General features: G+C 36.0%; 1 protein-coding gene across 1 annotated transcript in view; it reads left to right on the top strand.

Annotated features, from left to right (window-relative positions):
- Positions 1-24777, top strand: part of LOC145686780 (BTB/POZ domain-containing protein 6-like) — a 70228-nt gene extending 45451 nt beyond the window's left edge. Inside the window, exons 4-5 of the mRNA XM_081760438.1 lie at positions 9234-9438; positions 16379-24777. Of these exons, the coding sequence (XP_081616564.1) occupies positions 9234-9438; positions 16379-17293 (1120 nt within the window). The 3' untranslated portion in view covers positions 17294-24777. The remainder of the gene's footprint in view (positions 1-9233; positions 9439-16378) is intronic.
- The last annotated feature ends 1051 nt before the right edge of the window (positions 24778-25828 follow it).

Here is a 25828-nt window from a genome sequence, read left to right as displayed (position 1 = left end):
AATATTGAATAGGTTTAGAGTTATAGCAGCATTTATGGTTCAAAGTTCAGGGCCCGAAATGAGCATGTGGTGAAAGTTGTACATGTCTGAAAATTTGGCACAAAATTAAGAAATATCTACCTATATTTAGTGTGAACCAAATTTTGTTTTGGGTATTTGAACCTAAGACCCCCCAAAATGTGTCCTTTGCCTTATGACGAGCTTCTGAAGTAATGATATAGCCTATTTGATACTGTATAACTTTTATTACTACTCCACACAGTAACCTATAATTATAGCAAAGATAACAGTTGACTTATCTACTAACCATCAGCATTGTACAATGTATCAATTTACTGAAAGTCTTCAATAACTGGTTAATTTTCTTAACAGTCTTACGTGATACACTATGTGGTCTTCCACTAGCTGTGATAGAAATGTGATCTGTTGCGTCAATAAGAATGTAATCGGCTAGCACTTATAAGATATCGTCGGTTCCAGGCAAGTGAAAAGTGAAAACGGGCTCTGCAAGGTGTAAGAACTTTGTGTTGTGGTCCTGATATTTATCAAAATATTCCAGCACCATCCCAATCCACTATTTGCAGCCATAGTCACACGCTACAAATTTCCCTGGATCCAAGAGTTTTACTTCTGATGTCTTCTGTTTGTATTGTTTATTTACGTAAACTCTATGTAGGTGTTTCATTGATGGAGAGGAAATTAGTCCAGTTTTTAAACTTATTTCACTGTTAGGAATGAAAGCATGATTATTTCTTGTTGCAGGTATTGTTTTCACAGGGATAAACCTATTTTCTTGAGTCGTGCGATGCTGCTGAACATGTCAGTTGATACCAAAACAAAAAAAAAAAAAAATCTAGTGGACGTAAAATTTTCCACAACCCACTTATAAAACTGCTGTGCATTTAATATTTGGTTCGTAGCTGTCTTTTTTTAAATTTGCACGTATGCTTATTAGAAGTTTAGTTTTGGTCCTTAGGTTCAAATACCTAAAACCAAATTTGGATCCCACGAAATATAGGTATTTCTTAACCTTGTGCTAAAATTTCACACACGTACAACTTTCACTACATGCTCATTTCGGGGCCTGAACCTGGGACTATAAATGCTGCTATAATTTTACACCTAAATAATATTCATCAATTTTGATTGCAGATTTGAAATCTACAGGCAAAATTATATGTGGATGCAAATGTTAACCTTCATAACTCATATGGTTGTTGAAATAAACAATAAAACGCAAAATCAGACATTTTTGAGTCGTGACCTTGAAGCTAATTGCGTAATTAATTACTAATTAATTATAAGGGCTGGAAAAGCTTTATTTTGGGAAATAACTATTCGCAAACATTTCTTTCAATGTACAAAAAATTAACAAAATATGAGATCATGAATTTTGATCATTGTTTGACTTAAAATAGAATGACTCATTAGTCATTGGCTGTATCTCTATCATTAATCATTGGTTCTGTGTCGAATACAATCTCTTATTTAAAAAAAAAAAAAAAAAATGTCTAGTAGGTCCTACATATTGTTTGTTTCGTATCTTCTACGTATCTTCATATTTTTTGTATCTTTCACACATTGTCTCCATCTGCCACACAATTTCTTTTATTTTCTACATTTAAAAAAAAAATCAAATCATTATTTCTTATTATTATTTCGTATTATTTCTTATCTTTTGAATACTATCTGCTTATTTTTTAAACATGTCTTGCAACTTCTACCTCTAGCAAAGAATTTTTTTTTTTATATATTTTGGTTATGTTTGGCTATTTTTAAGATATAAATGCATTCATGTTTTCGAAGTTTTTAGACCTTAGAAGATACATGTCTCAATCAAGGGTACCCATCAGGGGGGGCCAAGGTGGGGCATCGCCCCCCTAAGAGGAAATTGTACTTGGGAATATCGAATAGAATTTTTACATTAGTTACAGCAAAATTTGAAACTATATTTGAAACGTCGCTTGTACTTGGCCCCTCTTGGAAACCACAACATGGGCGCCCTTGGTCTCAATCATTACAGTTACGAACAAGTAAAACAATAATGGTACTAATAAATAAGCGTTTACAAGCAATGCTGAAACGGTAAATCTTCACTATGAAAGACACAAAAAGCTTCTATAACCATGTTGTTTGGTATTAAATACGAGTAGGCGTTTTTATTGTCTCGTACTTGCTGATAGGGCTTCTGCGATGAGAGCCTTAACTTAGACAGCAAAGCGATAGCATAGGTGCGTTCAAATATAGCAACGGCATCATGACTGTCGAGAGGGCAAGTGAAACAAAAGTGTCCACATTTTTTCCTCTCCTATTGCCGCGAAAAAAAAGAAAAAAAAAGTAGTTCGCGAAGAACGTGATAGAAAGAATCAACATGTGTAGAGAAACGGTATGTGGAAACCGTTTCGATGGAAACGCGCGTCGTCGTCGGCGCCTCTTGCTTTATTCATAGTCTGAAAGTGAAAATCGAAAGTTGTTTTCTTTTTGAGATAAAACTAAAATAACCTTTTTAAAGTCTTTTTTTTTAAATTTCCACTGTGTTCTTAAGTCCGTTACCGTTACTGTCGCATATATTGGCTAATAGAAGCATGTTGTCTGGTAATCAGATAGAATCTTTAGGGAGTATATATTTAGGTGACCTTGATACTTAAACGGGAATAGCTAGAGAAGCAATTGACCTCTACTACTACAGGCATGAAACTAAGAATTCCAACACATACACCGTTCAAGATTTAGTCTACCTTTTTCCTTAATCCCTGACTTACTTGTGAACAGTGGCGTAGTTTAAATTCAGATAAAAAAGGCATGCAGGACCGACTCTACCATATGTGCAACATGTGGATTTGTAAAGTGCGGCAAAATCTGTCATAAATATATTATTTAAAATAAATATTTCTTGTTGGTAACATACCTCATGATGATGGTAGTTAAATATACTAACCTGACCTTCTAATTGAATAATACATTTATAAATCATGTTTAGGTCGCATTAGTTTGAAGTCGCATGGACAGTGCTGGGTCAAACAAATTCCAGCATGAATTGCTTGATTGTTGTTAAATACAAGAACTGAATTCTCGAACAGTAGCGAAGACCTGTTCTATTTAGTTAGTTATCAGAGTTTTGGTATGAAAACTAGTCTTGTCTTTGTCACAAACAAGTTCCTTGTCATTGAAAGTGGAATAAAGTTTTTTCTAAAATCTTTTATCAAATGTAGAAGGAAAATCAAGAAATAAATATAAAAGAGCTAGTTGCATTGTAATTGCAAATTGGTATATTAAGATTGAAGCTCTATATTAAATTCTATAAAAATGATTACCATCTTTCCTCTGCAGATGTGTTTCCCTTATCTTTCACTATCATAATAGATTATTATTTAAAGAAAACAACAGACAAGACGAGATTTAATTTGTAGTGTTTTGGCTTTTCTGAGTGCCAGTGCTGTTTCCTTCCCCTTCGTTGTTCATGATGAGGTAACTTACTTTAAGAAAGTGGATTTTAAGATTTGTACTTTTTGCAGAGAGGGTGCGACAAATGATGTCATTACACGGGGTGTCAAATTGCGTAGGGCCTGCTCTGAGTGCATTGCACAACAATAACTCAGAAATTCGCAATTTCGTGACTTAAAGCAAATTTATGTATGTGGCTGGATTTAAGAGAGAGCTATAGCTAGGCTTAAAATTGTTGTGCGTAAATTTCACGTCATAGCTCCAAATTTGATGGTGCACAACTCGGGAACCAAAAACCTTCATGGTATGATATTCTACACATTTGTACAGCAGTTCATGATCGAGTTTGCCAAGTTTAATGCAGATTGGATACGATCGAATCCCCAAATTTGATGATAATTCGGGAACCAAATGCCTGTATTCCATAATATTTGATATGCCAACTAAGTTTGCCAAGATCTACGATAGTGTCAAGTTTTGGAGAAAATCAGATGATAAATCAATTCCGTAGAAAAATTGTTTGGCGAAGGGAAACAATCACTAAGTCCATACCCCCAAATTTCATAACCAATAACTAGGGAAGAAAAGCCTGAAAAACCGTAACATTTCACTCTAGAGTTGCCAACCGTGCGTTATTTTACCGGAGAGTTCGGTTTTTGACCTTTTTGTCCAGTGTCCAGTGTGCAGTGTCCAGTACAACCTCCAAACTGGACATTAAATGTCCGGTAATTTTTCCTTTTACTAGTCGTATTCTCTGTTCAAATTCAGATTATTTTGCTGTAACGAAAGAAATCGTTTGTCAATGAACATGGTTAAAGCAGAGCTTATAATGCGCTTTGATACCATCCTGTTGTGCCCGGAATTTACTGAACAGTTGAAAGCAGGAAAATTTACTGAACTTATCAAAACTGCTAAAGGTCAACAAAAGTACATTTTTAAGAGGGCAGATAGCACTGTTTCATCCTCAGCTATGTCTTCCAAAAGTATTTAGGCATTATGAGACATCACCAGCATTAGCGAAGCTGGTAAGACTTATTTTTCTATTATATTTTGTGCATATCATAATTATACTGCCAATTACATTTGATTTTCTGTTTTAAATACGGTGTAATTATTATTGATAGTAGACTACAAAAATTACATGTGCAGACTCAACCAAAACTGGGATAAGTAAGGGGGTGCGGTGGCTCAGTGGTAGAGCGTTCACTTCCGGCGCTCGGAGTCCCTGGTTCGATCCCAGCTCGCGCCGTGTGGACTTTGTGGTGGACAAACACCGTGCTCGTGGGTTTTCTCGGGGTTCTCCCGTTTCCTTCCACTTTCTTCATTTCAACGTTTCACTCATTTCTCATTATCCCCGTATCCTTTAGCCTAACCGGCATAACCGTGGGACGTTAAACTTAAAGTTTTCATTTCATTTTTGGGATAAGTAAGTTTAATAAATACTTCAAGAGCAACTAAACTTATTAAATTGGAACTTCGAATTGCTCAATTTTTGTAAAGTAACCACTTTTAGGTTGTTTACCTTTTTGACGAGCGATGACGTTACAATCTTAAGAGTGTAGTACGTACTCTAAGAGAATGTCCGGTATATCAATTTTCAAAAGTTGGCGACCCTATTTCACACGTTTCTGTAGCAGAGCTCTCTCGTGCTAATGTGCTTAGCGTACACATCTTTGGCGCGGAATACTTGGGTTCGGTTGCCGCTATAAGCTCATGTAGAACCTCGATCCTACGTTAAACTATAGGACCATGTTTCTTATAGCCTCGATACTAAAACGGATGCTAATCTCCAATCCAACTAAGCTTGTATTGCAGGTCAAGATCTACTATCACCTGCCAAGTTTGATTAGAATTAACATTATGAATTAGAGTTCTGAGCTTTCGGCATCTATGCCCATGGTAGCTCGTAACGTTTGAGGAATGACGTCCCTTAGTTATCACAGTATCCGAGGAAAGGGAAAGAAGGAAGCGAACTGAAACCTATATGTTAGATACCATCCTGGCATTTGCCTGGTATGCAGTGGCGTATTTAGGGGGGTGGCTTCCGGGCTTAAGCCCCCCCGAAATCTTACTTAGTATAGTAAAGTAAATGGAATATCTTGCAGAATTTTCACATTTCCAGGCAAAGCCCCCCCCCCCGAAAGTTAGCAAAGCCCCTCCCGAAACAAAATTGTAAATACGCCACTGCTGGTATGAATGAGGAAAACCCACGAAAACCTCGTTCAGGATGGATGGTTTGAAAAAGTTTTTACAGTTTTTCAACCGAGTGTCTCCACCGGGTATCGCAGCTGGAACCGATACCAAATTTGATCTAGATTGGATGAATAAGTTGAACTTATATATATATATATATATATATATATATATATATATATATATAAAAGAGAACGTACAAAATCCTTTGTCCGCTCATCACGCTAATACGGCTGAACCAATTTCTTTCATTTTTGGGGGGTTATTAGGATTTGAACCCTAGATGGTTTTTATCATATCACTTTAATTTTTAATTACCAGTGTCTTGAGATAATTGACCATTCAAGTGTCCATAACGTACAAATCCTTTGTTATTAGTTCATCATAGGTAAAAATAAACGTATTTATATGCAACCCGCATGACCGTGTCACTCGGCGGGTTAACATAAATGACAGGCGATATACAGCGGAAAATAGCTTGAATCTTCTGTTTAAAATTTTTTAATTGATTTGCTTATTTTTACAGACACTTTTACAATATGCCAGCACCGGGATGACCGCAGCGAAGCGGGGCGGGTTAACATAAATGACAGGCGATATAATGTTAAGATTTACTGCAATCTTCTATGGTTTTTATCATATCACTTGAAAGCGAAAAAGTAAAAATTATCTAAGTAACAAAGTTTATTGCGTTCCGGGGTGACCGCAGCGAAGCGGGGTGAACGCTGCTAGTATATATATATATATATATATATATATATATATATATATATATATATATATATATATATAGTATTACTATTGTTACTATTTTTAGGCAAAAATCCCTGAAGAACTAAACTAGAACTTAATGGCAATTGAACTTAGTTTAGAATGTATAAAGTGAAACATGGACGCGTACTATCTTGAACGAATCGTATATAATGCCAAATAAATTACTAAAGTCTTAGATAAACACGTTACACGTTGCCTCGAAACCGTTATACGCACTCCGGCACATGTTCTTTACACTAAGGGAGACGATGATTCAGGCAAGTGAAAGATGATGAAAGATATTGATAAAATCAGAAAGTGGGAAGAAATGGGAGTAACCCGACAAAACCGACGGACACAATGTTGTTCACCCCAAACTCACTTGACCAGGAATTTAACCCTCCGTTGGTAACATATATTATACACCGGTGGATGGTAGTATGGGGTTACTGATAACCCCAACACTATAAGTGCATGTTCTGTTTACATGAAGTACATGGACAGAAACACAAACAACTGTTCTTGTGTTTCTTGGTGGACGAAGTGTGTCAGGCTCTACCGTTGCCTGAATGATTGCTTACTTCAGCCTCTGAATCGTATACCTGTATTTCCACACTGACTCAAATTATACTTCAATATTGTCCTATTCATTCCTAGAAACGCCATCAGTACTTCACTCAGAATCGTATTCTAACTCACAAGAAATAGGTTGTTCAAAGTTAAGACCGGATACGGTCACAACTGCAATTATACGTAAAAGTGTTCAATAATTTAATTAAAGAAGTTTACGAACACGAATGGTAACAGGGGTGGCCAGTCACACTCTCATAATTCACTAAAGAAAGGTGATGTAAACGAAGAACATATGTACGCTAATAAATACTGTTGTTTTCGAAGTTTACATGAAGCCGCACAAATGTGAGAATAGTATTTCTAGTATTAAAGAACAGAATAATCCGAGATGGAGTTACACGTCACCCCTGTTACCAATAGAGGGTTTACCAGAAACCCCATGGACCAGAGGTAAGCGTTCTGTCACTGAACCATAGTTCCCCCTAATTTTCTAATATGAAGTAATACCAATAAGCATAACAATCTTGAAAGAAGGTGAAGTTCTAACTTGTTTTTGTAAGACGTTACTGATTGCTTCGAAGTTTTATAATAGACGAAATTCTATAATGCTTACATAGGATATTTAGACAAATTTAGGTTCATCAATTTACAGTTACTTTAAAGAAAAGCATAATTTATTCGTCTTTTCTGCTTTCAATTTAATCAGTTGTGTTATTCACTAAATTTTGTGGTTCACGAAGGCGGACAGCGTAAGCGTGTATCTGCCAAATTACGTTACGAAAAACAAACATGTTTACGTCAGGAATTCTGCGTTTTCGTAACATCTTCACGTGGAAGAGAACTGTTTCCTCATTCCAGTGTATCTTGGGATAAGGAAACCACTGCACACAATGAAACATATCTCACAGTTGAATGAGAGATTCTCCTAATTGATATAGCTAGTGTGCAGTGATGCCAAATCGTTACACAATTTAATCACAAAAGCATCCTCGTTGTACAGTCACCGACAAAAGTTTTTTTCTCCTTTCATGAAATTAGTTTCGTAAATAATTTCAGAATGAAAAGACAATTTCAGTACAGTTTTCAGTAAATTTAAAAAGAATATAGTTTTCTGTATGTTTCAGCCATAGCAATAAATTTTGCCAAAAGGAAAGAACTTTTGTCTCTGATTGTACAAGCATGTGATCTTCACTTTGATTTCCAGTGAAGGTTTAAATGCTTAGAAATGAAAGAAAATAAACGAAATCTTCGAGTTTAACGTCCCACGTTATGTCCTTTAGGATAAGGGAGACGATAATTAAAGCAAGGGAATGATGATGTAAAAATATGGCGGAATGAGAAAGTGGGAGGAAACGGGAGTACCTTGAGAAGATCCAAGAGCACGATGTTGTCCACAATAAACTTACTTGGTCGGGGTTCGAACTACGGGCCCCACGCACCGGAAGTAAGCGCTCTAACCTAAGCTACTGTGCCCACTAAAAGCACTCTGAATTTCACTCTGGTAGCAGTGCAAATAGCAACACTTTCCGAAAATTTCTGCTGACATTTGTCCGTTTGGGTTTAAAACAAAGCGAAGTTTTGCAAAAATCGACAGTTTAAGTCAATTTTCTAGACGTTGAAAGAAAAGGATTCACCGAGAACAGATACTTAGGATTTCCAGGGCATTTCCTCATTCACACCTCGGATGCCTAAAAGCGTTGTAAAAATTCTAATTCAATTCAAATGTCCGTGGGGGACATTCCAGTTCAGTGGCAATTCAAATGGGTCCGTGGGGTTGGCAATTCAAATGTCCTGCTTGCGCGTGGGGTTTCCAGTTCGACGATTTCAGCTCTCACCAACTGGGGCTTATGATGGAAAAATAACCGTGTGCATGGCATTTCTTCGGGTTTCTACCGTTTCCTCCCACATTTCCATTCCACTATTTCTTCCATCATCATTCACTTGTCTTAATTATCGTCGGCCTTTGCCTAAAAGGGGATAATCGTGAGGTATTTCATTTCCTTAGCCTCAGAGCACAATCGTATCACGTTAAAATATTAAATGAAAGGAAAGATGAACTTTGTTATCTAGAAAAAGAAATGAATATACGTAATCAATATAATATGGTGAATGTGTTTCATATGTGGACTAGGGCAAACGTAAACTAGTCAAGCTTTCGTAACTTTTACAGTAAGAAAATGAAAGTGTTGAACACTATTTTTTAATATAATATATTCGATTCTATAAGAAAGCATTTCTTTTGACTATTAACCTTGTAATTACAATTCCAGATTCATTTACACGGATAAATTGAAGCTGGAGTGCGTTCTTCAAGCATTGGAACTATATCGAGCAGCGCATAAATACATGATCGAAGAACTGGTCGAAATTTGCTCCAGGTTTCTTTCCAGCAATATCACTCCACACTATACATGGCCAGTGTTACAATATGCAACAATGTATGACGATAAAATGCTCATGGATTCTGCTATGGAGGTAAGGAAGGCTAACAGTGTCTATATGGTAAGAAAAGCTTATTTCGTATGTTAGAGTAATGATGATGCTATATACAGGGCAAGTCAAAATGATGGACCCGATTTCAGAAATGTATTCTGTGAAATCTAATAAACATACACGATGTGATCAAAAGTATCTGGACACCCTCAAAAACATACGTTTTTCATAGACTATTAGGTGCATTGTGCTGCCACCTACTGCCAGATACTCATTATCAGCGACCTCAGTAGTCATTAGTCATCATGAGGAAGCAGAATGGTGCGCTCCGCGGAACTCACGGACTTCGAACGAGGTCAGGTGATTGGTTGTCACTTGTGTAAGAATTCTGTATGCGAGATTTCCACACTCCTAAACATCCCTAGGTCCACTGTGTCTGATGTGATAGTGAAGTGCAAACGTGAAGGGACACGTGCAGCACAAAAGCGTACACTCCGACCTCGTCTGTTGACTGACAGAAATCGCCGACAGTTGAAGAGGGTCTTAAAGTGTAATAGGCAGACATCTGTCCACACCATCACACATGAATTCCAAACTGCATCAGGATCCACTCCAAGTACTATGACAGTTAGGTGTGAGGTGGGGACACGTGGATTTCATGGTCGAGCGGCTGCTCATAAGCCACACATCACGCAGGTAAATGCCAAACGACGCCTCGCTTGGTGTAAGGAGCGTAAACACTGGACGATTGAACAGTGGAAAAACGCTGTATGGAGTGACGAATCACGGTACACAATGTGGCTGGGTGTGGGTATGGCGAATGCCCGGTGAACGTCATCTGTCACCGTGTGTAGTACCAACAGTAAAATTCGGAGGTGGTGGTGTTATGGTGTGGTCGTGATTTTCTTGGAGGAGGCTTGCACCCGTTGTTGTTTTGGGTGGCACTCTCACAGCGCAGGCCTACATTGATGTTTTAAGCACGTTCTTGCTTCTCACTGTTGAAGAGCAATTCGGGGATGGCGATTGCATCTTTCAACACGATCGAGCACCTGTTCATACTGCGCGGCCTGTGGGGGAGTGTTTACACGACCATAACATCCCTGTAATGAACTGGCCTGCCCAGAGTCCTGACTTGAATCCTATAGGACACCTTTGGAATATTTTGGAACGCCGACTTCGTGCCAGGTCTCACCGACCTAAATCGATGCCTCTCCTCAGTTCAGTGCTCCGTGAAGAATGGTCTGCCATTCCCCAAGAAACCTTCCCGCACCTGATTGAAAGTATGCCTGCGAGAGTGGGAGTAGTCATCAAAGATAAGGGTGGGCCAACACCATATTGAATTTCAGCATTACGGATGGATGGCGCCACGAACTTGTAAGTCATTTTCAGCCAGGTGTCCGGATACTTTTGATCACATAGTGTATGCTGTTGTGAGTTATGCTCTTCGAAAGGTTAACTTCCAGGTAGGAAAGTTTAGTTTCCAGGCAGTGTTTCCACTTGCCACCGCTAGGAGTCAGCAGGGAGCAGTTCAGGAAAATGGCTGATATTGACCACATGCTATAAATGGTTTGGTGGGAGATAAAGTGTGCCATGTGACGCGAGGTGCTCCCTTAGAACACTTGTGATAAGAAGACTTTCACAGTTTACCTTCCTTAGCACCTGTCTCACAGTAACATATGTTTACTAGATTTCACAGAGTGACTTTCTGAAATCGGATTCATCATTTTGACTTGCCCTGCATTGTTAATCCTCCATCTCACTAATTCCAACCCCAAACTATAAGAATAATTCTCTACTCTCCGACAAACACACACAAAGTCCTCTAAAAAATTTAAGTGTGTTTAATAAAAATTCCGGAAAATATGTTATATAGAATTGGGGAGAACACGTTCCCTCATTATTGGTCAATTTTAACTGCACACAATTGAGATGATGGGAAATTCTCAGAAGAAATTAGATCATATTCGACGAATTTGTATTTTTAAAAAAATCAAAGTTATAGAATTATTATTTAAATCTTCGGGAGAGGTGGACTAAATACGTGGGTCGTTCAATATATGTATCTCTAATAAGCTGTAACAAATATTTTTAAGATACAGTTGTAGATTATATATAAATGTGTAGATGGGTCCTTCCTCACTTCTTCACGAGATCCCCACTGAGATTCAAACATTTGTCCTTCCGTTGCACTAATTTGTCCAATCCTTTTTATAAGTGAACAGTGAAACAATGTTGCGAAAATGGTTCCATCATCAGAATATTCACAGTTACTAAAGATATAGTAGCCATACAAACGCAAATGAGTCTATGCAGAATTATTAGTCAACAAAAGGAACCTCTTTAAAAGTTACCAACTGAGGTGCTTCGTAAAATTCGTCACCTGCTAGGCCAGGAAAATTCACCAGCTCAACGTAACAATGGCCCACAAATTAACTTCGGCACAGTTTACTGTCAGCCAAGCCATTTTTTGCCGTCTTAACTTGCAATACTTATATAAGACCCCTTTCTATAACCTTCTCCCACGCTACATTTCTGAAGGTAAGAAAAACTGCCGCTATACTTTGGTGAGTTTAAAATGAGCGACTGTTACCATCTTGCATGAAGCTTACATTTATTTCATGCGTAATGGTAACATTTGGGCAATTACGTACTGCGATACCTCTAGCAAGGGATGCATTGGGTTCTATCATCTGTGAGAAGAAAGTCTTCCGTAGGGAATCATAATTGTCACTTATGGGGAAGTTGGAGGAACTTATGGTGGTTAAAAACGTGAAGGTGAATGTCGCCTACCTCAATCTTCATCGCTTCCTCAATCTACCAGAAAAACGTCGCTCGTTTTTAGGTTGAGAACAAGAACCAGGAACGGATCCACGTAGGCAAGGCGTCCAACCATATCGCCAGATCACCCCTCCGGTATTGTTATGACATGGGCCACAGTACCGGCACCTGTTATTCCCTTTCCTGACATTCCTGTAAGAAAAAAAAAAGCCCTAAGGTGAACCTAGTGTATTTATGAGAATTAAGATAGTAGAACATCTACAACATCGCCGCCGACCCTACCCTCACTATACTTGCCGCGACCTTATCCTGATAGCCGAGATACGCAGCTTCAATTCAGGCGACTCCGCGCACATTACATAGTTCCTCCCGTCACACAAGTAAAACATTACTTAGGAGATCAATTCAAAGAGCTAATTGAGTTCAAGTATATAAAAATGTCAATACAGAAACAATATTTAAAATAAATGATACTACATTTATTAGTAAAGGGTTATGAGAATGACGTCACGACTCAGAATCGGAAAGAGAGAAGGAAAGAAAGGAGTGAAAAGCCGGCAGCTAAGATGCGAGTCTCTTGCAAGTGTTGCAAGATTATAAACTTGAAAAACCTTATAACAAAAGCAGAGGACCAGTAAAATTACTTAATTGGTCAATGTTAGAAACCGTCCACAATGGATAGGAAATGGCTTAATATTTTTATATGATATATAAATTAAATAGAGTAACTACCCCATAAGAAACTTCATTGCCTGCTGATAAATGAAACAAAAGAAATAACGAAACTCACATGTAACTTCTGCAATTTTTGTGCAGAGAGTAACACTGCTCTGCCAAATATCGTCTTCGCGCGTGCGTTAGAGTGAGTACGTGGGTGTACTGAAACTGAAACCATGAAAAGTGTTAAGCGCGAAGTTGAAAATATGAATGAATCCGAATTATCATCTTCTCAGTATTATCGCAAACACGAGGAAGGGAAACCTCTTTAAAGTCAAGCAAAGTAAATTGCCAACAATTTGTACGCTCGACTAAAAGAAAAATATGCAGACACAACTATTGAAGAAATTGTTAATATGATTGTTGCCGGTTCGCTGTGGTTTACTCAGTGTCAATGTAGAGTTGCTGTGCTTTTAGAAAAAAAATCGTATTTTTAATTTATTGTGTGGAAGGGTGGCTGTAGATATATGAGAATAACTTCATTTCTTATCCTTTCTTACCTTAATCAATTGAAATGAATAAGCAAAATAGTTTTCATGCTCTCGGGTTTTAATTGTGAGGATTGCAAATACATGACGTGCGAATTTCCAATACATTTATTACTATTGTCGTGTCTTCATGAATTATTAAAACAAATACACCAAGAAACATATTTTTCGTAAGTGCCAGGAAAAGGACGAGAAATCATCGCTCCGCGCATATCAGCTGAAACTCAGAACAGCGCCAGTTGAAACCCTGGCGATTGAGAGCCAAACCAAAACACACACACACACATACAAACGCTTCCCTGTGAAAAGGCTCGCGCGCTGACATGTATTAATGCGCTTGTGATGCGGCTCTCAAGTTAACATTGCGTTTAGTATAGTCTATGGAAAACCTGCTAGGAAGAACGGGATGGAAATCCTTTGCTTGTGTTCCAATGTAAATTGTAGTTTTGGGCGATAAAGACAATGTTGGTAGTCCAATAAACAACAGCAATGGTGTCAGCATGGCCTTTAAAAAGATAAGCGCACTTTGAAAATCGGTAGAACATAAATTATGAGCCTTCTGCACTTTGTTATTATTATTAGTTTCCCTGGCAACAATTTGCTACCAATTTTTTTTTTTAACTTTACGATTCAAATTTACACAAATCCAATTAATTTCAAGAAGGAAAGCAGTAAATACTATATAATCAATTTTATAAATGAGGGTAAGTGAAAAATTATCCGCAATTGTGACATAACTCTCTTCCATTGTTCATGCTGACCTGTGTCCTCGTGTATTTTATTATTATGTTGTTGTGGTCATGCTATGAAAGTTTGATCCTAATCCCTGCATTTGTCTTCCTTTTGTTTGCAGATAGATCACGGCCGCTCCATTAGAAGTTTGCACCGAAGACGAACAACGAGCAGTGATCAGGTTTTTGTGGTCGAAAGGTGTATCAGGGGCCGCAATCCACCAAAGACTTTCGGTAGAATAGTCAATAGCCACTCGTGTTTTTAACAGAATGATGTCACGTGCAACCTCAATGTTGTCATCATTTGTGACCGTAGATGGTCGTTCGGCTCCTTCCTTGTGTGTAACACTTGTGCGACCATTTTCGAATTTTTCAATCCATTCGTAGACACTTCGTTACAGCAAGACACTGTTCCTGTATTGTGCCTAAAGTCTTTGATGGAATGAGGCCGCTGATACACCTTCCGACCACAAAAACCGGATCACTGCTCGTTGATCCTTTTTGCTGCAAATGTCTAACGGAGCGGCCATAGTCTATCTGCAACAAAAGGAAGATAAATAGAGGAATTATGATCAAACTTTCATAGCATGACCACAACAGCATTGCAATAAAATACACGAGCACAGAGATCAGCGTGAACAATGGAAGAAGAGCTATGTCAAAATTGCGGATATTTTTTCTTACTTGCCCTCACATATCATAAAGTGAATTAAAAGTAAATTATGAAGTACTGAATTAAGAATATCTAATTTTATGAGCCCACTCAAATTGAAATGCTTTACAAAATGTAAGTTATGTTTAAGATAGTTGAAGTGGTGTAATTAAACCTTGAGAGCAAGGGCGCCGATCCTGCCCCCCCAAGCTCATGTGGGCCCCCTATTGTCTTTATGAATATACAATATTTGGCATAATTTGAATGCAAATTTGTCTTAAAATTCTCATAAGTATACCTTCTGCATCTGAATGCCCCCCGAATTTACAGAGAAATCGGCGCCCTTGCTTGAGAGTTGTGTTAAGTAAATCGAAGTATTACCGCTAGATGTGTGGTGTGTATTTACTAAAATATTTTCTTTTACTTATATAGTATGAGCTAAAAGAAAGGTCTCGCTTTCCACATTTGTTACTGAATAATATCGATAGTTCTATTGACTTGAAATTGTTTAGAATTTTTCATAATTAAGGGCAAAATATTCATAAAATAACACATTAATTACGTATTGTTAGGATTTAAGATTTAATGAAATTTTTAAGTGTGATTTCGACGGTAAAGATTTCTTTCGTGATTTCGCCTAGTTGTTTTCAATTGATTGATTGATTGAATTTGAGTTTGTTACTCCATATTAGACGTGTATATAACAGACACCAAGATAAGACATAAAGTATAGATCAACCTGAGTTCAGAAATCCGCCATTTTGGAGTTATAGGTTTCCGAAAACATGAAAAAATGAACTGTAAAGGTCCATAGCTCCAATTCTATGGGACCTACCGTAGTTGGTTCAAGACTTCACTTAAGAACTAACAAGTACGTTATCCAAAAATAGGTACTCACCCAACATTTTTTATAGAGGGAGTTTGGCTACGGGCATATAGCCTAATTTGAAGTACTCACCAACTACCTCTATAAAAATTGTTGCGGAAGTACCGCAGGATTCTGAACCTTTTATATTTGGATAGAGCACATACTAGTTCTTAAGTGAAATTTTGATTCGGTTACGGTAGGTTTCATAATATTGGAGCTATGGACGTTTAAAGTTCATTTCTTCATGTTTTCGGCAACCTATAACTCCGAAATGACGAATTTCTGCACCCAGGTTGGTCTATACTTTTTAACTTAGCTTGGTGTCAGGACTCATCTCCCAAACGTTGTCGGTGTTGTTTTGGAACACACTGTGTACAGTTTAAATCGTGGAGTGCTAATTATATGAGATCGCACTAGGAATCGAGCTCAAGTCTCCCACGTAGAAGGAGCATACACGAACCATATAGCCACAAGGGGCTTGTTACTTTTAACAAAAAATAAAGCCAAACCACTACTACCGTATTTGTGAGTCGTAGTACTGGTTATTAAACAGATTTCAATCAATTTTTTTTAAAATTTAGAAAATAATTATCTGGCTTTGTAACTGTGACATGGGGTTTTGTTCCGAACCAGTATAGTAATGTTAAAAGTTACTTGTATTTTCGTGTAGAACAATTTTCACATGTTAGTACGTAGCTATGAATATTTATTTAAACAGAATGATTATATCTAATCATACTCTTTCTAGGTTATCCGTCAACAAGGTAGTGAGGCCCTTAGAAGTCCAGAACTGGAAGAAGTGGAGCTACCCGTTTTGGAAGCCATATTGGATCAAGATGGACTGGATATACAAAGTGAACTGGAAGTATTCGACGCATCATATCGCTGGTCTGCGAGGGAATGTGAGAGAAGAAACGCACCATTGGATCCAAAATTACAGCGAGAAGTTCTTGGGAGTGCCTTCAAGAAGATCCGGTTCCTCACTCTTAGTAAAGAAGAGTTTGGAAGAGGTCCTGCCCCATCTGGTTTGCTAACTGTTGAAGAAGTTTCTGCAATATTTATGTATTTAATATCAGAAGGACAATTACCACCACCAAATACACTTTGCACGGTCACTCGTGCACGTTGTAAAGAAGCTAATAAAATATTCAAAGAACTCTGTCGTGATTACTTACCTTTGGTATATCCAGGTACCAAAGATGGCTATCAGATAGTGGCTGGAACTCAAAGGTTCTTTCAATCAACAGAAGAGCTGCAAGAAGTTGAGGAGAGGTTCGAGTCGTTACACAACAGATTAATTGTCAATATAGCTTTTGCAGGACAGCAAGTCAACGTAGGGTCTCTTAAAAAGCTCTATCCAGACTCGGATGTCAGTTCATACGAGGAAGAGGTTGAGGTGCAGTTACTCAGAGACGAAATGCTCATGGCTGTTTGTCTCTACAAGAGACGAGTCAAGTGGGGCTCCCAAGTAGTCGTTGCCCTACCCAGCCCCGTTCTTTGCGCACGAAATAACATCATCACAGTTAAAATCAAGCTAAAGAAAGAAGGGTGGTATCCACTATTTGTGCCTGGATCTGTCGTATGGGAAAACTTCTTGCCACAGGAACCCACGAAACCTTCTTTAATAGCAGGAATCTGGAGCAAAGATCCCTGCAGCTGTTAGGGTAATCACGTCAAAGAGATCACGACAAAAGGCAGAGGTGAAAGAGTTCGAGTCAAAACTCAAAAAAATAGAACAGTCAGGGCTGCTACGATCAAAAGTCAGAAGATCCCCAACCGCAAATTCTTAATTGATAATGGCCTCACTACAGGAAACCAGTATTAAACAGTTTCATTTCAGGAGACCTCGAGTCAGAAAGTATTGAATTAAAGCAGTCTAGCATTACGAGAGTAGGATCAACGCAGCTCAAATCAGAATTGTCAGTCAAGCTTATCAGAGAGAGAGAAGAACAAAAACGCCTGGGACGCGGAACGTCTCGACTCTGTCACTTCTGACACATAGTTATTTTGACCAGGATTCCAGTGCTTTAAGATTCTTCTTGCAGAAATTTCTTTTTGACTCGAATTGATTTATTCAAGCCTTCTTTTTTTTGTCCTGGTCTTTATGACATGGAAACAATTATTTTGATTCTGTCACGCACAGAAGAAACAGAGAAACATAATTAAAATATTTTTAAAGAAATATTGTAAATATTTTGATAAGTTATTTGTAATTTTTCAAGAAAACGACACGGTAAGACGACTTTAAGGTAACTGTAGTTTTAAAGAGCGAACGATCATACATACGAAGTAATTTAACGGCCATTTTTATACGTGTTATAACAGTGAATGTGTGCTTGTTAAATTTCGACGACAAATGGACTGATTTTTATTTTCTAAAAGAAAATAACTATAAACATGTTTTTCTTTTTTTAAATATTGTGTTGTGAACTACTGAATTATTATTGTTTGCTTAGCATGACGAAGAGTTTGTAATATAAAATTCTTTATAAGACAGCGTATGGATGAAAAATTACATATTGTAGGGGTAAAGTTGACCTTAAATATAAAATAGTATCCATTAGGATGGAAAGCGAGAAGTTCCCCGTATAGCACAAATGTATCCACGGAATGGTGTTTGAATGACCCACAGTTCCCGTACATATTTGGGAACATTCAGATTCCTAGTAGAATGTTTTCGAATATAGTGGAAATATCCCTGTTATTCCCTTTGGAGTTCAATGAAAGATGCCTGCCACGGAACAAGATTTCGATGCCGAAAATTGTCCTGTTAATATGTCGCCGCGAAGAGTCTAGAAATATCTTACACAAGAAATCCCGTTTTCGGGACATGAGCGGGCATCTGAATGCCATTAGGACGATCACTAAAAAAATTAAACATCCCGATATACGGGTCTTCTGGACGTCCAGCGGATGTGTCTATGCTGTGAGGGCTGCAATCAGCTAAATTTATTCTTGATTTTTTTAATGTCAGAATGATGTCTGAGAATCAAATTTAATGAAAGAAATACTGACCTATTTCCACCTATGGAAATACAAAATCCTTGCACTAATGTATCCTATACCATTTTATGTTGTAAAACACTTTCTTTCCAACAATTTATATGTTAAAAAACTACTTTGTGCAAATATGTAACTTGCCTATGTTCTCTCGTATAATTTCAAATTTTACTTTCCATTTTTTAAAAATAATTTGTGAAAATGCCATAAAAACAATACTTAGTACTCCTCTCATGTTTAAAGTTTTTTTTTTTAAATATTTGCAGAAATCAAAGAATATAAATGTTACGTAGGTTAGTAAATACACACTGCTTAATGAAACCTCCAGTTATTGGAACTGATCTAATAACATGGCCAGATGCAGAAAATTTCTTATGACAGTTACTCAACGCGCAATCTCGACTGCTTTTTCTTTCTGATTGTGTTACGACTAAGCTAATCACTTATGAAACATGTTACTGAGAATTACGTTTAAAAAACCAGATAAATACTGCTTGTTCGGACCAAAAAGTAACATTGACAAAATCATTGGCAGAACCAAGTAGAATAGTATCCCTTGGCGAGTTCTGACAATAGTTTAAAATGGCAAAATCACTAACAGAGCCACTTAGCATAGTACCCGTTGGCGAGTTCTAACAATAGTTTAAAGGGATAGTAATGCGAATTGTGGCGTGTGTCACCAACAGCTAATGCTCCAGGTTCCCTACCTTGATAAGTCTTGAATCGAGCTTGAAATAATGATCAAAACATAAAGCATCTTTCTTGAGTTTACTATGACTTCACAGCTACCCACCGGAGGATAGGCAGTATAATCAGGTCCGGTGTTTTCTTTCAGACATACTTTCGGAGGAGAAGCTCTTAGAAGCTGGCCAACCATCTCCTTGGAGCTAAGAAAAATTAAGTTTCGGTTAAATATCAGTCTTCTATAGGATACACCCTTTAAGAAATAGTGTGCCAGTGTAGCTTCCCACATTTTGATTTTGCCCATCAGGACAAAATATTCTCAAATACTGATCAGGATATGCTTGATTCACAGAAGACAAACGTCTTCTTACCACTGATTGCAGTGATATAAGGTTTTCACTATCAACACCAGGTCTCTTGTTATTTCTAGAGGAGTTGTTAACGTTCTTCCGATTGATATAACAGAATACACCGATTGTAAGATCTATCAAAGCTCTTCTACATCCGAGCGGTATATTCAGCGTAGACACCCGAGCGTTTTAGACAGTCCAACCGCATTCAGGAGCTTTGAATCCAGAATATCGAGTGGCGATCCTTCCTACCTCTTGCTACGGCAGAGGCATTACCTGCACCAAGGCTAAGACAGACTGTGATAGTGAGTTGGATGGTAATGGTGCATTGAATAAACGGTGAAAAAAAGGAGAGTACCTCGAGGAAAACTATGTACACAGGTTTTTACCACAACAAAGCTTTAAACCCAGGGTTCCGACGTACCAGTGATGAGCCGCCACGGTTCCTCCAATGAATTACTCATGCAATTGGAAGTAGGACGAATTCCCGCCAGGAACAAGGCTGTGATGACTTTATATATATATTAACGAGATGTAAACGAATTTGTTTAAGAGTAGGAAGGACAGTGCGGTTGCTATTTAAAGAAGTATTAAATAAACTCTATTTCTTTCAAATAAAGTGCAGGCGTTTCGAGTGAGGTTACCATACATAAAATTCCAAGATTGTGACCAACCATTTGCTAGGTTCAAATCCCATTGTTCAAACGAAGTTCTTAAAGCGAAGTGTTGTATATTTAGTACATACTACTCAGAGAGAGAGTTTGTCTTGCTAATGTTTATCCCAACGCCCAAGGATACGTCTTGAAACCCATAGTAACTTGTTAGAATTACATTACGCTTTGGCCAAAAATAAATTGACTAGTTCATTACATAGTGTTCTTTCTATTTCGAAAATTACAGCATTCTTTGATCTCTGCAATACTTTGAAAAAAGTGAAAGTGTGATCTATTGACGTTTTAAAATGTTTTATTCACAAATATTGATAATGTCAGTTTATTTCTTATATATTGTAATGATTAAATAATTTTTAAAAAGTAAAATTACGAGGAATCGTTGTAAATGTGACGCAATCATATAATAATTGAATTAAAACCAAATGTAACAAGAAAAAAACTATTAATATTGAAGGAAACAATGATTGATTGTTGTTGGAGAAAGTAAATGATCCTTTATTTGTTGGTGATGCATGGATGAAAAGTATTTAAATATAATTCACAACCGGGTAGAAAGATATTCAGTTGCTATGTGTTATTGTCTAGAATATTAATGCTATGTGTAGTTTGTTCAGAATTTTTCTCACGCGAACCCATAGCTTTCTACGCCGATTAAAAGTATGCTCAGCGTTTTAACACAGAGTTTAACTAATTTTAACAAGCTAATAAAGCGTAATGCATACTTATGTAATCTTCTTGTTATAGGCATTGATATGATCATAAATCGAAACAATAGTAAAACTTTCATATGAATCAAAGTGTCGTGAAGTGTACCTATGCAATCCATTGGGAAATTTGGCAATTTGTACGCATTATAAGTTAATGTGTTAAAGTGAATTTAGACTGATCTTTATGTAATCACTTTTGTCGATACCAAACTTTTTGTAATTATTTCCTTTGGTTATTATCACTCTGCTCACTTCATGTGTTTGTAGTCTGTACATCAGAAGTTACGATTTATAATATAATATTCCGTTGCAAGACATACAGTATATTTTATTCACCATTATGTAAAGGTTTCGCACATGTACTAATCTGGTATAATATCATTTGAATAATAATAGGAATCTTCTATCGAATTGACAACACTACGTTACTTATGACATTCAAGATTAACATTTGTATAGTATATGCTATGTTAGAAACATCTTTGGTTGATTATTTAAGTACATTGGTACGTATTTGCAGTTATTACTCAAAATTTTACCATTTTCTGGAATCACTATCTTCAAATCTTTATTGAGCCATAACTTTGATATCTATGATCATGAACAACTACATTTTTGGAATAAGTCTTATCTTCAAATCTTAAGTCTTAAGTGGAATCTTCTAAATCCACGTTTCATATTGTCAAAACCCGTTTCACAGTCAGGGAGTATTCCTTCTAAACTTTCGTTTAATAAAAGCACCATTTTGACTGGTTTGCCGTTCGAACGAAAATTATCACTGAAAATTCACCTTAAAATACTTAGTAATACATTATTATTATTATTCGTTATTTTTAATATCAAATATTATTATATTAGCATAAGTTGTGTTATTTCTTGTATGTTTTATTTTAATTTTACGAAGATGATATGGCAATATTTTTTACAATGTTTCCTTTTAATTTTACTTAATATTTTACAGTTTAATGAAAACTTTAGTGTAAGTTTTTTTAAGACATCGAAATACCAATTTCCTTTAACACACAGTCTCTCGAGAGTTATAGGTAAATATGTAAGGAACTGATATTGTTTGTTGCCATCAAACTTTAGAATTAGTGCAACATAAAATCATGTGATACTATGTATTTATTTAAGAGAAATAGTAAGATTAATATATTGCTTTGTTTTGCTGTTTATGTTTTTAGTTGTATCTAATTTTAAAAGTATGTTCTAATGTTTTATTTATAATTCTAACATTTACAAGACAATCATTAGAGTCAGAGGCGGCCAATCCGCAATACATGACGAGTCAATTTTGTTCAATAGATCCTTGACTATATCATGCAAGCAGGAAACGGTAACTAACTCTATGGCTTATGGAAGCCGGAGGTTCAATGCCGCGTTCACAAAAACTCTCCATTGACTTCCGTTATTAGCCAAATGGATCCAGTTTCTACTTTGTATTCCTATTTCTGCGAGATCCATCTTAATATTGTACTCCAATCTGCACCTAGGTCTTCCTAATAGTCGTTTTCCGGTTGGACTTCCAGTTAAGCAGGGTAGAGTATTTTCTTATATTTTCCAAGTCTTACTTGTTAGCATTACCACTTAGGAAACATGTATGAGCTTTAGGATTGGCCATCTCTGGACGTAACTAAAGCACATAAGAACTTCAATGTTTGAAGTAACACATGCTGTACTTGTAATTACATAGTTTTAACACTTTCTTTATATATACCTTGTTCATAACTATTTTAAAAATTAAAACGAAAAAACTTATTTTTTAAAATGATGTTTACAAAATTTATACCATTTAATAATTATTTTTTAACAGATTGTCTATCTCGTAGGAAATTGGGTTTTTAACCTCTTTTAACTCGAATTCCCTCATGGCTAAGCGGTTAGCGTACGCGTCTTTGGTGTAGGAGACCCGAATTCAGTGACCGGCTGGAGCTCATCTGGTTCGGATTCCACGTTAATCAGTAGATCCCGTCTCATATAGCCGTCTGCTGAGAGGGACGTTAAACTCAAAATCAACTCAATTCAACCACTTCTAACCAGGGGCGTCATTTAGAAGGGGCAGGAGGGGGCAATTGCCCCCCGCCAAGAGTTTGAGGAATACATATACTTTAATAGATTGTCTACTAATATATTAATACAAAACGTGAAAGTCTTATGTCAGTGGTGCTCTTGCCTCCCTCAAGCGAAATCTGAAATGACGCCCCTGCTTCTAACTCATAACGATTTAAAGATTATGTACATTGCACAAATAGAATATATTTTATTTCTTACCGTATTTCTTGTGATCAGCGATGCAATATAAATATTATAGAGTTACCATAAAAATATTATAAAGACCCTATATATATTCTTTGTCAATATCTTCGAAACATGGCGGTTAAATTTAATTATTATTATTATTTTTTACGTAGAGATAACGCATTTTTCTGTGTAATATTGAAAAAGTATTGTAATTAGCAATTTTTTTCTGAAATTATTAATAATAGATGGTGCAACGAACGTAGATATATATTTGCTGACAACTGTACATTCGAAGTTTAAAGAAAGTTCCAGTTATTATTATTATTTTTATTTAAAAATATGTTCTACACTAAAGTTTTCTTTAACGGAATCCCGATTAACCGAATTTAATTAATGGCTAAAAAGAAGTATTTACTAAAAGAAAGAAAGAAAGAAAAGTGAAAATAAAGTACCAAATGTATTTCACAATAATGAATTAAATTTCATTAATTTAGTCCTACTGTTTTCATTCAACCGAAGTACTATAGGTCCCATAAAATTCGGGTAAATGGAACTCTAGTGTACTTACATTCTTAAATGTTATGCAGAATAAGGAAAATCAATTATATCATGCAGGCTTTCTCAAAGATTCTGGAACTGCACCATTCTTCATGTTTTGCATTGCTGTGAGATGCCCCCTGCCCCCAACACAAAATTTAAAAGATATACTCTATCGATATAATGGTATTTTGTAAAGGTAATTTTAACCCAGCTCAGTAACTTGTTAGTTCAAATATGAAACTTAAGTTAAAATCATACATCTAATTAAAAATAATTGCATCAGTAGTTTTGAAAGGGTCATAAGTCAGAAAATTTAGATTTCGGTTTAGTTCAACGTTTTATTTATTTATTTATTTTGGAACATCAATTGCTCACAATAACTTGTTCATTTCGTACAATGACAAGAAAACTCTAGTTTTTCAAACAAAGGTCGACCATTTCAAAAATTAAACTTTTTTTTTTTTTTTTTTTTTTTTTTTTTTTTTTTTTTTACAAAACTTTACTTTTCTGACTCATGACCTTTTCAGAACTACAGATTCAATTGTATCTTGTCGCTTGCTACAAGTTTCACTCTTTTATTTACAACCCCAATAGACCAATGTAAGTTTCAAACCCGCTGGTACATTGTATTGGTTTCGCCAAAAAATTTTATCCTTTAATTTGATTTTATCCATAGCTCAGTGTACACCTCTTTTAGATATGAATGAGTATTGTAATACTATTAAATATAACTATATCTAAAGTGATAATGTCCAGAGATTTTTGTTGATGTACTTAGGATAATGTATATCAATGTGAATGGTGTATGGGATGTGCTATGCTAGGTGATTCTTGAAAAGGAAAATAAATTTGTCGGTATTTACTTTATTCACATACCTCTAAGACTCTGTTGAAAAACATTATGGAAACATTTGCAACATGTGGGCAATATCGTTTGCTAAACTTTAATGGTATAATTATATATATATATATATATATATATATATATATATATATATATATATATATATATATATATATATATAGCCAAATCTGTTTCGCGTTATAACGACGTCTTCATCATACATAATTTAAGACCTGAATTGCAGAACATCCTAAGTCCGCAGGAGTACTTTTTTGTTTTTTAGAAAAAAGACAAGAACACTATACTTGGCATGCTATTGTGTTTAGCTGAAATTATTTTATATATATAAGTTTTGATTTGCACTTACGTGTTATGCAAGTGAATAGCCCTTAAAATATAGATGCTAACATAAAAATCAAGAAACACAAAATACGAAGAAAAAGAGTGGACTTGGGGTGTTTTGCAATACAGGTCTTCAATTGTATATAATGTGTCTGTTGAAGGTGTTAATGTTATTTAGAAACTTTAACGCTGTTTGGTAATGTACTTTTCAAATATTGGTTGGTTTACTGTTTCAGATATGTAAATAAAAAGAATTCACACGCGAATTTTCGTGTATCAATACGAAGTAATTGTCACAAAACTATAACAGAAATGTTCAAAGAATTTTAGTCGAAGAACAAATAGTTTTGCATTTCCAATTAAACATGTTTACTTCTAATGAATGTAAATACATCATTACTGTTAGCATTGCAAAATAATGAAAGTTTCAGAAATAGGATTGAAGTACCCAGATATTGTTTCTTGTGAATATTAAGCGTATATATACTACACTTTCCACCACTTATCTGAATTTTAGTGCATAGTTTATAAACTTCAAGGAACATCACAAGTTTAGAAAGTAACCAAGACAAAACTTACAAGATAATATTAAATAAAGTAATAACTCTTTCCACATATTTCTTAATAACATAATACTTACTTACTACTATTAAATAATTTGTAAGTATTATGTGGTTAGGAAATATGCGCAAAAAGTTATTACTTTATTAAGTAAATCCATGGAGAGAGTTATTACTTTATTTATAATAAATATTTTGTACGTGTTGGCTAAGTGAATATATGGAAAGATTTATTACTATTAAATAAAGTAATAAA

The sequence above is a fragment of the Thermobia domestica genome, chromosome 5, assembly GCF_964235325.1.
Source record: "Thermobia domestica chromosome 5, izTheDome1.hap1.1, whole genome shotgun sequence".
NCBI classification, from domain to species: domain Eukaryota; kingdom Metazoa; phylum Arthropoda; class Insecta; order Zygentoma; family Lepismatidae; genus Thermobia; species Thermobia domestica.
The sequence above is the reverse complement of the archived record's forward strand: the minus strand, read 5'-3'. Positions and strand labels throughout refer to the sequence as shown.